The sequence below is a fragment of the Pristiophorus japonicus genome, chromosome 17 (assembly GCF_044704955.1).
Source record: "Pristiophorus japonicus isolate sPriJap1 chromosome 17, sPriJap1.hap1, whole genome shotgun sequence".
Classification (NCBI taxonomy): Eukaryota; Metazoa; Chordata; class Chondrichthyes; family Pristiophoridae; genus Pristiophorus; species Pristiophorus japonicus.
Genome location: NC_091993.1, coordinates 30,879,479 through 30,896,979, shown reverse-complemented (window position 1 = coordinate 30,896,979; position 17,501 = coordinate 30,879,479). Strand labels below are relative to the sequence as shown.

The 17,501-nt window shown below is 46.8% G+C and overlaps 1 protein-coding gene across 1 annotated transcript in view; it reads right to left on the bottom strand.

The window, feature by feature from the left end:
* LOC139227644 (A disintegrin and metalloproteinase with thrombospondin motifs 7-like) overlaps positions 1-6,634 on the bottom strand; it is a 182,576-nt gene extending 175,942 nt beyond the window's left edge. Inside the window, exons 1-2 of the mRNA XM_070858560.1 lie at positions 6,258-6,634; positions 4,962-5,329 (exon numbers count right to left, since the gene is read on the bottom strand). Coding sequence (XP_070714661.1) covers positions 4,962-5,329; positions 6,258-6,384 — 495 coding nt within the window. The 5' untranslated portion in view covers positions 6,385-6,634. The remainder of the gene's footprint in view (positions 1-4,961; positions 5,330-6,257) is intronic.
* Between the last annotated feature and the right edge of the window lie 10,867 nt (positions 6,635-17,501).

Sequence of the window (17,501 nt, the reverse complement as noted above, 5' to 3'; positions counted from 1 at the left end):
ATCGAGAATAGTTGCTTTAACTCCATGAAAGCTATCCAGTCCCTCAAATGAAACAGATTAAATCACTTCTTGAATCATGTTGCTGTTGGTAATAAATTTAGCATTTAAGCGCAGGAAATGCGACTCAAGGCTGCCCTTTGATAATTTGTAATTATCCAAATAGTATTTAACTCTTTGGGTGCCGGGTATGCACTGAGTTCCAGTGCCTTAATATGGTTTTGGAAATTCAATCTGCGATGTTAAATTGAGTCGCGTTTCCTATCTGTATCACTTGCTCTCGGCCTCTGTTCTCGACAGGCTCATTTAATAAAGCTGCTGCCACTGACTGACAATCTTGTGGCATCATTGGAAATTAATGTATTCTCATTACATTGGCAGATCCCCTTAGAAAGAAAAGATCTTGTATTTCTATAGCGCCTTTCACAACCTCAGGATGTCCCAAAGCGCGTTACAGCCAATGAAGAACTTTTTGAGGGGTAGTCACTGTTGTAATGTAGCAAACGTGTTTAGGCAGATTAATTTCCTATTGTTGTTCTCCTGAGCTGGTTATCTTTAATTATTTCTTCCCTTTCTCTCCCCTCCCAGTCCTCAAAGTCCTGACTCATGTGGTGGGTTTCAGCACAGCCCAAGGGGCCACTCTCAGCATGCGCGCTCACAGTGACTGTCCACCGCATGGGTCATCACAGAATCCCATCGAGCCCTCACTCCGTGACCACACTCACACACACAGGTATACACACACACACACACGCACGCACTCATACGCAGTCACACACTCACACACAGTCATAAACACACTTACACACACACAGGTATATACACACACACACGCACGCACTCATACGCAGTCACACACTCACACGCATACACTCTTACACACAGTCATAAACACACTTACACACACACAGGTATACACACACACACGCACTCATACGCAGTCACACACTCACACGCACACACTCTTACACAGTCATAAACACACTTACACACACACAGGTATACACACACACACGCACGCACTCATACGCAGTCACACACTCACACGCATACACTCTTACACACAATCATAAACACACTTACACACACACAGGTATACACACACATGCACACACACTCACACACACAGTCACAAACACACTTACACACACACACACACACACACACACACAGTCACAAACACACTTACACACACACACACACACACACACACACACAGATATACTCACATGCTCACTCACACACAAACACACATACTCATACACAAACACACATACACACATACAAACACACTTACGCACACACAGTCACACACAAGCACACTTATTTACACACACACTCACTCACCCAGATATACTCATACACTCACTCACAGACATACTCATACATATACACTCACTCACACATGTGCACACACATCACATACACTTACTCACATATAAATACACACACTCACTCTCACACTCACTCGCACATGTGCACTCAGACATACAAATAAACATGTACACACACCAAGAAAGGCCCAGAAATGATTTAAGAAACATTTGGATATTATAATGGGAAGAACTATAGATTGGAAGATGAGCTAAGACAGGGCAAGTGTCCTTCCTCATCGATATCCACCTTTGGATGAGGTTGTGTTCCTCATGGGAGCCCAGGAGCAGGAAGCGGCTGAGGGAACATGACAATCCAAGACTGTTGTACAGAGTGGATTTAACCTCCTGCCCTTCCAGAAAGGTTTGTAAAAATGAACATTGGGAATAAACTATATTTAGCTATCCCAATTTTCAATTTAAACCGACAAATCAGCAACAAACACAAATTAGCAAAACCGGTATTTGTATCAATAATGCAGATAAAACAGCAGGAGTTACGATGAAATGGTCAGTTCCTCAACAGGTGAATCCCGCCGTCTGATTTACAAAATCCCGCCTGCAGGATCATGCAAGGGAACCCATGACCAAAGGGTTAATTTTGCTCGAGTTCCTTTTCCGGGTCAATTTCTGGCGCCAATTTTGATTTTATTTTAATAAACGAAGGAAAAGTATTAAAAGTTTGAAATTGTTAAAAAAAAAAATCACCTTAAAAAAACAAACCACAAAACTGAATGATAAACACTGGAAAGCAGGAAGCCAAATCTAGCCAAATATAAGTTTTCAGTTCATTGCACTTCAGATCTCATATTTCAGTGTTATAAGTGAGTGAAAAATGGGAAGAAAGCCAGTCGTTTCCTGCTGGTATTTCTGACCTTGATGACTTTTCCATAAGATTTACAAGCATCTGCCAACCTACAGAAACTTCCCTCCCAATTAGCCTCGATTTGATCTCAGGATGGGATAGACCACTTTTCCACAGGGAATGGTCTTAAACACTGCTCCGGTTTATTAACTGGGGCTTCCCTAACTATCTACCAGGAGATGTTTCTTTGTGGCGGGGGAGCGGCGAGCGATCGTGGTGGAGGTGCGGCAATAAGGGTACGGGGCCCAGAAGAGGTGAGGGCCCAGGGGCAGCACGGGCCAGCCCATACTGCGATATGTGTGCGTACTAGGTCCGTGCAGCAGAGCAGGTCTCCAGTCGTCCTGGTTAACCCTTGCCACTGGATAAAGGCCTAGCTCTGTCAAGCCCGTGTGGAGGCCAATGTGCACCACACGTTAAAAAAAATACACGCACAGGCATTTACCACCCCTGGAGTTCAGGACTGGAACATTAGGTCCTTCATTGAAACATCTGTGAACCCATGTGGAAGCAAGTCATCCTGGTTCGAGGGACCGCCTCTGATGATGATAACCAGGAGAGATCTGCCAATTATATTTAAACCTTGCTCTGCCACTTCAGAGGGCAGTTAAGACATTGCTGTGAGTTTGGAGTCACATATAGGTCAGACCGGGTAAGGGCGGCAGATTTCCTTCCCTAAAGGACAATTAGTGAACTAATAGAAAAGCAGAATACTGGGGATGCTGGAATCTGAAATAAAAACAGAAAATGCTGGAAATATTCAGTGGGTCAGGCAGCATCTGTGGAGAGAGAAACAGAGTTAACGTTAAAGTCGATGACCCTACGTCAGAATTGATACGAGGTAAGGTCATCAAGGTCAGAACCAGTTCTGACGAAGGGTCAGTGAAGGCCAAAGAAGGAACAGTTAGCAAGAGTGACCAAAAGCTTGGTCCAAGAGGTGGGCTTAAGGAGCTGAGGGAGATGGAGAGGCGCAGAGATTTAATGAGGGACTTCCAGATTGTGGGGCCTAGTTAGCTGAAGGCACGACCATCAATGGTGGGGTGAAGGGAGGGGGAGGGAATTAATGAGAAGACAGAGTAACAGAGAGTTTGTGAGGGTGGGTGTTGTGGGATTGGAGGAGGTTACAAGATAGGGAGGGGTGAGGCCATGGACAATTTTAAACACGAGAATGTGAATTTTACATTAGAGGCTATTGGGGTTCGGGTGCAAATGGCAGGGTATTGGGTGAGTGGGACTTAGTGCAACATACTGTACAGGGAGCAACATTTTAGATGAGCTGATGGTTACAGAGGGTGGAGGATGGGAGGCCAGCCAGGAGAACGTTGGGGTAATTCAGTGTGGAGGTGCCGTAGGCTTGAAGTGAGCAGGAAATGAGCTGATGTAGAGAATGAGACAAGTGATTAAGAGAGGTGGAAGTTGGCAGTCTTTGTGATCGAGAGTATGAGGGGTTTCAAATTCAACTGGGAGTTGAGTAGGGTGAAGCGATTGCAGTTTGGTTCAGCCTGAGACAGTGGCCAGGGAGGGGGATGGAGTTTATGTTATGGTCTGAAGACAATCCAATTATTGTCTTCAACTAGGGCTGGGCAATAAATACCAGCCTTACCAGTAATGCCCACATCCTGAAATTGATTAAAGAAAAAACAAATGCTTTATTATGAGCCATGTCTAGATGAACGGTGTGGAACTACAATGCAATTTGGTCTCCGTACCTAAGGAAGGTTATATTTGCCTTAGAGATGATGCAACAAAGGTTCACTTGATTGATTCCTGGGATGAGAGGGTTGTCCTATGAAGAGAGATTAAGTAGAATGGGCCTATACTCTCTGGAGTTTAGAAGAATGAGACATGATCTCATTGAAACGTAGAAAACTCTTAGAGGGATTGGCAGGGTAGATGCTGAGAGGCTGTTTCCCTCGGCAGGAGAGTCGAGAACAGGGGCACAGTCTGACGATAAGGGGTCGGCCATTTAGGACTGAGATGAGGAGAAATTTCTACACTCAGAGGGTTGTGAGTGGTTGGAGATCCCTACCCCAGAGAGCTGCAGATGCTCAGTTGTTAAGTATGTTCAAGGCTGAGATCAATAGATTTTTGGACACTAAGGGAATCAAGGGATATGGGGGTCCATGGCTCTCGCCCCTCCCTATCTCTGTAATCTCCTCCAGCCCCACAACACCCCCCCGAGATGTCTGCACTCCTCTAATTCTGCCCTCTTGAGCATCTCTGATTATAATCGCTCAACCATTGGTGGCCGTGCCTTCTGTTGCTTGGGCCCCAAGCTCTGGAACACCCTGCCTAAACGTCTCCGCCTCTCTACCTCTCTTTCCTCCTTCAAGACGCTCCTCAAAAGCTATCAAGCTTTTGGTCACCTGCGCTAATTTCTACTTATGCGGCTCGGTGTCAAATTTTCCAAAAAATCTCATACTACTGCTGTGAAGCGCCTAGGGACATTTCACTATGTTAATAGGCGCTATATAAATACAAGTTGTTGTTGAGGTGGAAGATCAGCCAGCCATGATCCAATTGAATGCTCGAGGGGCCGTAAGGCCGACTCCTAATTCTTATATAAATGCCAGCCTGACCAGTAATGTCCACATTGTTAAAGGAAAAGGAAATAAATGCAAGTGGTTATGAAAATGTTGCTTGTTACGGGCAATGTGGAGATGAATGGAATGGAGCTGTAATGCAACTCAAGGTTTACAATTATTAAGCGGGGTTAGAGATGTGCTTACCATGCCATGGCAGGTGCTGATGGCAGCGCTCCCACTCTCCGCCCCTCGGCCCGTCACTCTCCCGATGAAGTGGCAGCTATTGGGCCCGAGGCGGCTGATGGCGGCCCCTCTCATGCCTCCATAGCGCCGCTCGGCCACGAAGCCGGGGGCCAGGAGGGCGCGGTTGACCGTCAGGTTGAAGTGCAGCGGGCGTCCCCCGTGAGAGAGCCGGTAGTAGACGGCCGAGGCGGGCGACCGCTCCTCCGACAGCTCCCGCCGCTGCAGCCGCCTCACCTGGTGCGACACGTCGTGCGACAGGAAGCGGCCGAGATAGTCAACTCTGGCCGGGTGGACCAGCTCGGGCTCGGGCAGCGATCGCAGGCGGTGATCTGGGAAGGAAACGAGAAACGTGGGTCAAAACATTAATTCAAGGCATTAAAAATACACTCAAATAGATTGGGAATAAAATTCTCATTGACTGACAATCACGCACATTTCTGCAAAGATGCATTCGGCAGCAAATGCAGAATTGCAACCCTCGAAACGCCTCAATTTCAAAATTCTCATCCTGGTTTTCAAATCCCTCCATGGCCTCGCCGCTCCCTATCTCTGTAATCTCCTCCAGCCCCACAACCCCCAGAGATGTCTGTGCAACTCTGCTCTCCTGAGCATCCCTGATTATAATCGCTCAACCATCGGTGGCTGTGTCTTCTGGAACTCCCTCCCTAAACCTCTCTTTCTTTCTTTAAGACGCTCCTTAAAACCTACCTCTTTGACCAAGCTTTTGGTCACCTGTCCTAATTTCTTCTTCTGCGGCTAGGTGTCAAATTAATTTGTTTTGTCTAATAATCGCTCCTGTGAAGCGCCTTGGGACGTTTTACTATGTTAAAAGCGCTATATAAATACAGATTGTTGTTGTTTAAGCAAAACAAATATGCATGCAACGGTAAAAAAATATATTTATCAATGGCCCAAAAGTTGTCAATACTTGAGCAACTTGCAATGACAAGTTAACCCGAGTGGGAAACAAACGAAAGCTGGGAACAGCGCTGTCGATCAGAACTGTGAGACTGTGCTGGGAGTCTCTGAGAGGCTGTGATTCTTGCAGAGGATTTGGTCTCGCGTCTAAATTCAGCTGCAGACACCTCGTGAAAACACGAAACGCAACTTTTTGGGGGAAAGTGTGGAGGAAGATGGGGAGACTGCGCCGTGGGCATTTGCACCGGCTCCCAAATATTGAGTTAGAATGTTGACACTGTAAAAAAAAAGTTAGTGCGTGCGGCGTCCTGTTCATGAACAAGAGACAGAATCCACTACCTTCCACACTGAACCTCTTCTGCTCCTCGCCCTGCACATCACTCAGTCCTCCAGGCAACACAAAGGCAATAAAAGTTGTCAGAGTGTGGAGAAAGTTGCCAGAGTTCCCGCTCCATGGATTCTGCATGTTTTCCGCCTTCAGTGCTTTGGACACGAAACTCTCTTCCTAAACTTTAGCACAAGGCTGCGGTGGATCCTGGAACATGTCACAGCTCTCCAAACAAAGTTCCTGGTGCTCTCTCGGTGCAGGGTAGGCAAGCACTGAGCGATCCGGCCACAGATACTTCGCACTGTCACTGAGCCGTGCTGAATTGGGAGGGAGGGGGGATGGAGCTAGGACGGCCCCTGAGCTGACAACACAGCGCGGTCAGGAAGCACACACTCTCACTCACTCCTTCACTCACTCAGTGGGCTCTGCTCCTCATCAGCGGGTCCTTGCTCCACCGATTGGCACACAGCTCGGGCCCCACCCCTCACACTCACACACACACAATCACACAATCATACTCACTCTCACACACACACACAATCACACTCACACATACACACACACAATCATACTCAAACACACACACAATCATACGCATACACAAACTCACTCACACACATACACACACACAATCATACTCACACACACACACACACACACACAATCACACAATCATACTCACTCTCACACACACACACAATCACACTCACACATACACACACACAATCATACTCAAACACACACACAATCATACGCATACACACACTCACTCACACACATACACACTAACAATCATACTCACACACACACACAATCACACTCACACATACACACACACAATCATACTCAACCACACACACACACACACAATCACACTCACACACAATCATACGCATACACACACTCACTCACACATACACACACACAATCATACTCACACACACACACACACAATCACACTCATACACACACAACCATACTCAAACACATACTCACACACACACTGACACACATATTCACTCAGACGCACACACTCATACACACACACACTGACACACTCAAACACACACAGACACACACTGACACACACACACACTGACACGCATACTCAAACACATATTCACACACACATTGACACACATACTCAGACACACACACTGACATACTCAAACACACACAGACACACACTCACACACACTCAAACACACACAGACACACACTCACATACATTCACACATTGACACTCACACACACACTGACATACTCAGACACACACACTCACATGCTGACACTCACTCACACACACACTGACACACTTATACTCACTCATACACACACACTGACACACTCAAACACACACTCATTCACACATACACTGGCACACTCATACACACTCACACACACATAATCATACTCGGAACACATTCTCACACACACTGACACGCTCATACTCACACACATACTAAAACACACACTCACACACACATTGACACACTGACACACTCATACACACACGCACACTCATACATTCGCACTCACAGACACACACTTATACTCACACATACTCACGCACACACTCATACTCTCACACTCACAGACACTCACACTTATATTCACACACTCACACACACACTCTCACACACTCATACTCATACACACTCACTGACACTCACATTCAGACACACACTCACTCACACACTCATACACACACACACACATTCACCCATCATCATAGGCGGTTCCTCGTATCGAGGATGACTTGCTTCCATGCCAAAAAGGAATGAGTTCACAGGTGTTTCAATGAAGGACCTAATATTCCAGGTCCCAAACTAAATGTTGAAGAGTGGAAGATGCCTGTGCGTGGATTTTTAAAATGTGGGGTGGCTGTTGCACACCAGCCACCGCAAGAGCTTGACAGAGCTAGGTCTTGGTCCAGTGGCAAAAATTAACCAAGACAACTGGAGACCTGCTTTGCTGCACGGACCCAGTGCGCACATATATCGCAGTGTGGGCTGGCCCGGGCTGCCCCTGGACCCTCGCCTCTCCTGGGTCCTAAACTCTCGCCTCTCCTGGGTCCCCGATCTCGTTGCTCTATGATCACTCGTCGCTCCTGCTGTACCTGCCCACGTTCCAATCAGCGGCCTGGATTATAGTGACATCCAATCCAGTCGCCCTCTTCACTGCCGTCGCCCTCCTGCACTCACCCACACACTCACTGACACGCTCACACACAGAGCTGAGATATTAGTGGCTGCACCCATGCAATTGATGTAATTTCCGCCCTCCCTCAGTAAACGCGCACAGTCCCAGCAACCCGCAACTTAACCAGGCATTCTCTGAGTGATAGGGGAGGGTGTGTGTCCCTGGAATGGGGGCAGGACCACCAGTGTCCCAGGGTCCCAGCTCCGATCCCTCATCCCCTGCTGCTGCAGTAGGATATGTGCCCGCACCCTTTAATCCATCTTCAATGTAAAAGAGATCGTAAAATCAAATGGGTCTAAAATGCCATTTCATGAGTGCTGCAATTGTCCTTTATTTAAAACATTTTTGATCTCGAGAAGTTCTCCTGAGATCTGTGGACAGGGTGTATGTGGCTAAGTGGGACCAAGAGCCCCACTGGCAGAGACAGTTCTGCTGTTGCATTTGATGGCTCCTTTCGGCTTGTGTTTGGGGGCCACATAGTGGCCAATGGGAGAACAGCAGACAATGAGGTAGTGACTGTGGGTGAATGATGGGTACGTAGCAGTGCCATCCTGCCCGTTCTACACCAGTCACACAACACAAAGTAATCCACTCCATTTCAGGAACTCGGTGCCTGCAGGAGACATTGCTTTGTGCCATTGTACCAGGCTTGTAAATAAAAGTCTTTAGTTATGGCACTGATCCTCCCTGCTACCAGAATTTGCAAAGCTGTATTAGAAAGAACTTGCATTCTTATAGCGCCTTTCACGACGTCCCAAAGCACTTTACAGCCAATGAAATCGTTTTGAAGTGTAGTCACTGTTGTAATGTGGAAAATGCAGCTGCCAATTTGTGCACAGCAAGCTCCCACAAACAGCAATGTGCTAATGACAATCTGCTTCAGTGATGTTGGCTGAGGAGTAAATATTGGCCCCAGGACACCAGGGAGAACTCACCTGCTCTTGTTCAAAATAGTGCCATGGGATCTTTTACGTGCATCTGAGAGAGCAGACGGGGTCTCGGTTTAACGTCTTATCCAAAAGACGACACCTCCGACAGTGCAGCACTCGCTCAGCACTGCACTGGGAGTGTTAGCCTGGATTTTGTGCTCCTGTCTCTGGAGCAGGACTTGAACCCAAAGCCTTCTAATGCAGAGGCGAGTGTGCTGCCCACTGAGCCACGGCTGACACCTATCATTAAAATGCATCTGAAAAAAGGACAAATCATCATTTGACCTCTCCGGGTAAAAAGAAAACAGAAAGACTTGCATTTATATAGCGCCTTTCACGTCCTCAGGACGTCCCAAAGTGCTTTACAGCCAATGAAGTACTTTTGAAGTGTTGTCACTAATGTAGGAAACCAGAATGATACTGAGGCTAAAAGGGGTTAAATTGTGAGGACTGGTTGCATAAACTAGGCATATATTCCCTTGCGTATAGAAGATTGAGAGATGGTCTGATCAAGGAGTTTAAGTTGATTATAAAATTTGGTCGGATAGACAGAGAGAAACTATTCCCCTGGTTGGGAAGTCCAGAACAAGTGGGCATAATCTTAAACTTAGAGCCAGGCCGTTTAGGTGTGGAATCAGGTGTTAAATGTATTACTCGGTGAGTTCATTATCCCCCTCCCCAGAGACTGAGCGCAGAAATCTAGGCTGACACTGCAGTGCAGTACCTGTACTGAGGAAGTGCTGCACTGTCAGAGGGGCCATCTTTTGGATGAGACGTTAAACCGAGGCCCCGTCTGTTCTCTCAGGTGGACTTAAAAGATCCCATGGCATACATTGAAGAAGAGCAGGGGGGTTATCCCCGGTGTCCTGGGGCCAATATTTATCCCTCAACCAACATCACTAAAAAAGAGATTATCTGGTCATTATCACATTGCTGTCTGTGGGAGCTTGCTGCGCACAAATTGGCTGCCACGTTTCCCACATTACAACAGTGACTACACTCCAAGAAGTACTTCATTGGCTGTAAAGCGCTTTGGGACATCTGGTGGTCGTGAAAGGCACTATATAAATGCAAGTTTTACTTTCTTTCCTTGTAAGGTGTCTTGAGATGCTTTAAAGAAAGAAAGACTTGCATTTACATAGCGCCTTTCACGACCACTGGACGTCTCACCGGGACACCGGGAATAACTCCTCTGCTCTTCTTCACAGTAGTGCTGTGGGATATTTTACTTCTACCTGAGAGAGCAGACGGGACCTCGGTTTAACGTCTCATCCGAAAGACAGCACCTCTGACAGTGCAGCGCTCCCTCGGCACTGCACTGGGAGTGTCAGCCTCGATTTATGTGCTCCAGTCCCTGGAGTAATTAAGTAAAAGATGCTACAGGTATGAGGTTGATAGGGTGGATCGAGGGAAACTGTTTCCTCTGGTGGGGGGAGTCTAGAACAAGGGGGCGTAACCTTAAAATTAGAGCCCGGCCGTTCAGCGGTGATGTCAGGAAACACTTCTTCAAACAAAGGGCAGTGGGAATCTGGAACTCTCTCCCACAAATAGCTGTTGAGGCCGGGGGTTGATTGAAAATGTAAAAACTGAGATTGATAGATTTGTGTTCAGCAAGTGTATAAAGGGTTAGGGAATGAAGGCGGATAAATGGATTTAAGATACAGATCAGCATGGTCTAATTGAATGGCATAACTGGCTCAAGGGACTGAATGGCCTCCTCCTGTTCCTGTGTTCCTACATACTTACAATCGTCTCACTTGACCTGCAAAATCAATGCCGTTGATCTTTTCCTTATGTGAGAGCATAATCAAATTCTCCCGTCTCAAACAGAATTTCATTCACACAAATAATCTTTTGCACCAACAACTATTCACACTCATGATTACAGTGCATATAAATTCATAACTAGCTTGCCAAGAATCATTCTCCTTGGGTCCACCTGAGATTATAACAATTTGGAATGTTTGTATCCAAGCCCCAGTCCAATTAATTGTTTGGGAATTTCCCATCCTAGCGCCCAAGAGAGGTGTACAACGCCCCCCCTTAACGCTGCGCTCCCTGACTCAGGGTCCAGCTGCCCTATGTTACTGACTGAGGCGCAAACTGTTCCCGGGCACTAACTTTCCTGTCCCGCCGCCATTACCACCCCGAAATCATCAAAGCCGAAAATCCAGCCCATAGTATTGGACGAGAAACATATATTTGCTAGAAAGAGGCAACGTGGCCTCATGCTAAAACTCAGCTGCAGATTCAACATATCTGGTGCACAGATTACGGATAACAGGATCATTATAGGATGTTTCCATTGTTCCGAGGGCCTCCGGGGGGTTAGGGGGTTGTGGGGGGGGGGGGGGAACTTCAGTTATGTTCAGATATTTCCTCTAACAGGAAAGCTTGAGAGCAGAGACAGCGCGGGCTCTGCTGTACACAGCCTCGGGGCAGAATTACAGAGCAGCATGCGCAGTGTCCGGGGCAGTAAGTCTCCGGCCTCAGCTTGTCAGCTGTGGAATTGGCAGTTGTATGACCAGCAAGGGCTGGGAAAAGGGGCCCAATAGGAGGGGGGAAATGAACCAGGCTGGGGTGCCTCTCTCCAGAAAAGGGAAGGCTGTGGGATGACCTGATAGAGGCCTTTAAAATTATGAGGGTTTGAAAAGAAAGACTTGCATTCATATAGCGCCTTTTACGACCACTGGATGTCTCAAAGTACTTTACAGCCAATGAAGTGTTTCTGGAGTGTAGTCACTGTTGTAATGTGGGAATCGCGACAGGCAATTTGCGCACAGCAAGCTCCCACAAACAGCAATGTAATAATGATCAGATAATCTGTTATTTTTGTTCTGTTGATTGAGGGTTAACTATTGGCCCCAGGACACCGGCGATAACTCCCCTGCTCTTCTTCGAAATAGTGCAATGGGATCTTTTACGTCCACCTGAGAGGGCAGACGGGGCCTCGGTTTAAAGTCTCATCCGAAAGATGGCACCTCCAACAGAGCAGCGCTCCCTCAGCACTGCACTGGGAGTGTCAGCCTAGATATGTGTGCTCAAGTTAATCGCCGTTTTACAATTAAAAATAAATAAATAACGAACCTTTAACTTACCTTCCTTTGTAGAGTACTCACCTACCGCCCTGTTTAACCAGCTTTCACCGGGCGGTTCCCTCGTTGATCTGGACCGGCTTCCATTGAGGCCAAACTTCCGCCCTGGCGAATCACTCGCTGGTGCACGTCGGTGGTTTGGTCCCGGCGGGCGTTTCGAGATGTGGGCGATTCCGTTCAAACACTGAGGGGGAAACTTTCACCAGGCGGTTTCTCTCCCAAAATCAGCTATACCGCCGAGAAAATCGCCGAAAATGAAGATGAAAGTTTAGCCCATAATTACTATGGTACCAAACTGGCCTATTTGTGCAGAATTTACTCTGCCAGGGCTTTCCTTGGGGCTCCACCTGTGTTCCGGGTACCGCTATGCTTCCGGTGAAGTAACGGCGGCTCCGAGCTATTTCCTGGCAAATGTGTTTTATTTTCTTGCCTGGGACGTGTTGGGTGTGAAGTGCTGAAGCTCTGTTTTTGTTCCTCCCTTAAAGGCCAGAGGCTGGGTATTCTGCGGTGAGTGTCTCACCTCCTAACTCCCCAAAGTCTTTCCACCATCTACAAGGCACAAGTCAGGAATGTGATGGAATACTCTCCACTTGCCTGGATGAGTACAGCTCCAACAACACTCAAAAAGCTCGACACCATCCAGGACAAAGCAACCTGCTTGATCGCACCCCATCTAAAGAAAGAAAGACTTGCATTTATATAGCGCCTTTCACGACCACCAGACGTATCAAAGCGCTTTATAGCCAATGAAGTACTTTTGGAGTGTAGTCACTGTTCAACATTCACTCCCTCCACCACTGGCGCAACATGGCTGCAGTGTGTACCATCTACAAGATGCACTGCAGCAACTTGCTAAGGCTTCTTCGGCAGCACCTCCCAAACCCGCGACCTCTACCCCCTTGAAACATAGAAACATAGAAACATAGAAAATAGGTGCAGGAGTAGGCCATTCGGCCCTTCGATGGCTGATCATTCCTTCAGTACCCCTTTCCTGCTTTTTCTCCATACCCCTTGACCCCCTTAGCCATAAGGGCCATATCTAACTCCCTCTTAAATATATCCAATGAACTGGCATCAACAACTCTCTGCGGCAGGAAATTCCACAGGTTAACAACTCTCTGAGTGAAGAAGTTTCTCCTCATCTCAGTCCTAAATGGCCTACCCCTTATCCTAAGGTTATGTCCCCTGGTTGTGGACTTCCCCAACATCGGGAACATTCTTCCTGCATCTAACCTGTCCAGTCCCATCAGAATCTTGTACGTTTCTATGAGATCCCCTCTCATCCTTCTAAACTCCAGTGAATAAAGGCCCAGTTGATCCAGTCTCTCCTCATATGTCAGTCCAGCCATCCCTGGAATAAGTCTGGTGAACCTTCGCTGCACTCCCTCAATAGCAAGAACATCCTTCCTCAGATTAGGAGACCAAAACTGAACACAATATTCCAGTTGAGGCGTCACTAAGACCCTGTACAACTGCAGTAAGACTTCCCTGCTCCTATACTCAAATCCCCTAGCTATGAAGGCCAACATACCATTTGCTTTCTTTACTGCCTGCTGCACCTGCATGCCCACTTTCAGTGACTGATGAACCATGACACCCAAGTCTCGTTGCACCTCCCCTTTTCCTAATCTGCCACCATTCAGATAATATTCTGCCTTCGCGTATTTGCCCCCAAAATGGATAACCTCACATTTATCCACATTATACTGCATCTACCATGCATTTGCCCACTCACCTAACCTATCCAAGTCACTCTGCAGCCTCTTAGCGTCCTCCTCACAGCTCACACCGCCATCCAGTTTAGTGTCATCTGCAAACTTGGAGATATTACACTCAATTCCTTCATTTAAATCATTAATGTATATTGTAAAGAGCTGGGGTCCCAGCACTGAGCCCTGCGGCACTTCACTAGTCACTGCCTGCCATTCTGAAAAGGACCCGTTTATCCTGACTCTCTGCTTCCTGTCTGCCAACCAATTCTCTATCCACATCAGTACATTACCCCCAATACTATGCGCTTTGATTTTGCACACCAATCTCTTGTGCGGGACCTTGTCAAAAGCCTTTTGAAAGTCCAAATGCACCACATCCACTTGTTCTCCCTTGTCCACTTTGCTAGTTACACCCTCAAAAAATTCCAGAAGATTCGTCAAGCATGATTTCCCTTTCATAAATCCATGCTGACTTGGTCCGATCCTGTCACTGCTTTCCAAGTGCGCTGCTATTTCATCCTTAATAATTGATTCCAACATTTTCCCCACTACTGATGTCAGGCTAACCGGTCTATAATTACCCGTTTTCTCTCTCCCTCCTTTTTAAAAAAGTGGTGTTACATTAGCTACCCTCCAGTCCATAGGAACTGATCCCGAGTCGATAGACTGTTGGAAAATGATCATCAATGCATCCATTATTTCGAGTGCCACTTCCTTAAGTACTTTGGGATGCAGACTATCAGGCCCCGGGGATTTATTGGCCTTCCATCCCATCAATTTCCCTAACACAATTTCCCGCCTAATAAGGATATCCTTCAGTTCCTCCTTCTCACTAGACCCTCGGTCCCCTAGTACATTCGGAAGGTTATTTGTGTCTTCCTTTGTGAAGACAGAACCGAAGGACAAGGGCAGCAGGCGCATGGGAACACCATCACCTCCACGTTCCCCTCCAAGTGACACACCATCCTGACTTGGAAATATATCGGCCGTTCCTTCATCGTCGCTGGATCAAAATCCTGGAACCCCCTCCCTAACAGCACTGTGGGAGCAGCTTCAACACATGGACTGCAGCGGTTCAAGAAGGCGGCTCACCACCACTTTCTCAAGGGCAATTAGGGACGGGCAAAAATGCCGGCCTTGCCAGCAACGCCCACATCCCGGAATTAATAATTTTTTTAAAATGACCACCTGATTATATCTACATGAGCCAGTGTGTTAGGATGGCACTGAGCTGAATTGAAATGAACCGGTTGTGACTAAGCACCAAATCCCTTCAGTCTGATTTTCCAGGTCGCTGCAGACTTTCCTCGGACTACAATTCTTGTCACTGTAGATGTCTGCTTTTCCAGCAGACAAACGGGTAAAGAAGTAACAATGAATCATTCATTCAATGCATTTGGCACTACATGGGGCTAATTGTTCTCTGTTCATTTGTGCATCTGCAGTTAAAAGACAGACAATATGTGTAGGAACTGCGCCCACGCCACACGCTGTGAGGACTGGTCTATATTTAAATGGTTCTCATGTATTAAGCCAACTCCATATTGTACTATTAAAAAGTATATTTTTTAGTTGAATCAGACTGAATTAAGACGTTATATTTTTCAAAACTGAGTATTGCTTCGGGCTACGGGGAAAAGGACGGGAAAGCGGGACTAGCTTGTTAAGCAATGCCTCGATTTTAAAATTCTCAGCTGGGTGCTGAGCCACCGGTACTGGAACACCCAGATTCATAGGCCAGAGAGGAAACGGCCGCACTTTGGCAGATAACTGCGCTGATGGGGGCTCTTACAACAACAACTTGCATTTATATAGCGCCTTTAACACAGGAAGACGTCTCCAGGCATTATGAAAGGTTAGCATACTCCCAATATCGTTACCAGGATATGTGACTGTCTGACTAACTGTAATGTTGGATACAAAAACAAAATATCTGCAGATGCTGGAAATCTGAAATAGAAACAGAAAATGCTGGAAACACTCAGCGGGTCAGGCAGCATCTGTGGAGAGAGAAACAGAGTTAACGTTTCAGGTCAATGACCCTTCGTCAGAACTGGGAAAAGTTAGAGATGTAACTGATTGCTGGGTCCTTCCTCAGTCGTAGTATTAGTGGTTTCTGCAGCACCACTGCCTTGTGATGGTCATCGACATCGGCTGTGGAATAGTCGGAAAAGCCCAACTGGTTGACTAATGTCTTTCAGGGAAGGAACACTGCTCCTGCTGTCCTTACCCAGTCGGGCATTTCCGTGACTCTGGTCCTGCCCTAACATGGCTGCGCTCAATTCGATTAAAAGTGCCACAAAGAATAGACGGCACCTACCCAACGGCAACTGGGGATGGGCAATAAATGTGGGCGGGACTTGGTGCTATCTATTCTAGCTAAAATATTCTATTTCCCCACAGTACTGCTTGCTAGGGGTACGGCAGCTTAGTGGTTATGTTACTGGATTAGATTAATGGTTACTGGATTAGATTTAAATTCCCCAGCTGCCGTGGTGGGATTTGAACTTTGAATAAAAAGCTAGTATCAGTAATGGTAACCATGAAACTACCGGATTGTTGTAAAAACCCATCTGGCTCACTAATGTCCTTTAGCGAAGGAAATTTGCTGTCGTTGTCTGACCTATATGTGACTCCAGGCCTACAGCAATGTGATTGACTTTGAAATGGCCCAGCAAGCCACTCCACTCATGTGTATAAGGCGGCTCACCACCACTTTCTCAAGGGCAGTTAGGGATGGGCAATAAATGCCGGCCTTGCCAGTGACACCCACATTCCGTGAATGAATTTTTTTAAAAGCTCCCTTTACGTTGATGAACTTAAAACTCATCTTTTTTTTTCTTTCAATTTTCGTCTCCCCTCTCCAGCTGGGTCACAGATCAACAGACGCTCAGACATGAAGAGCTGGGCTTGGATCGGGCTAACAGAAGGCACATCTGGAATCACAGCCCAACACGCAGCCTACACCTTGAGAAGTGGAAGTGACAATCTATGGAGAGCGATTATTATAGAAAATAACAGCTGTTCAACAGGCAATCTTTGGATCCCAGGAGTCCAATACCTTTTGTAAACAACAGAACTGTTGCCCTAGTTTATGATGTTATCAGACACACTTGGCCTTCTAACTTCCTCCTACTCTTCGAGATATATATATATATATATATAAATACCCAACATAGCAACAGAGACCTAGAATCATTTAACTCCTTTCCCCATTCTCACTGGAATAACACAAACCTATCACAGAGGCTGCTCACCTTTGCCGTTCTTCAGGCTTCTGAACCTTAAACCTGAGCACAGAACAAGCGGACTACAGA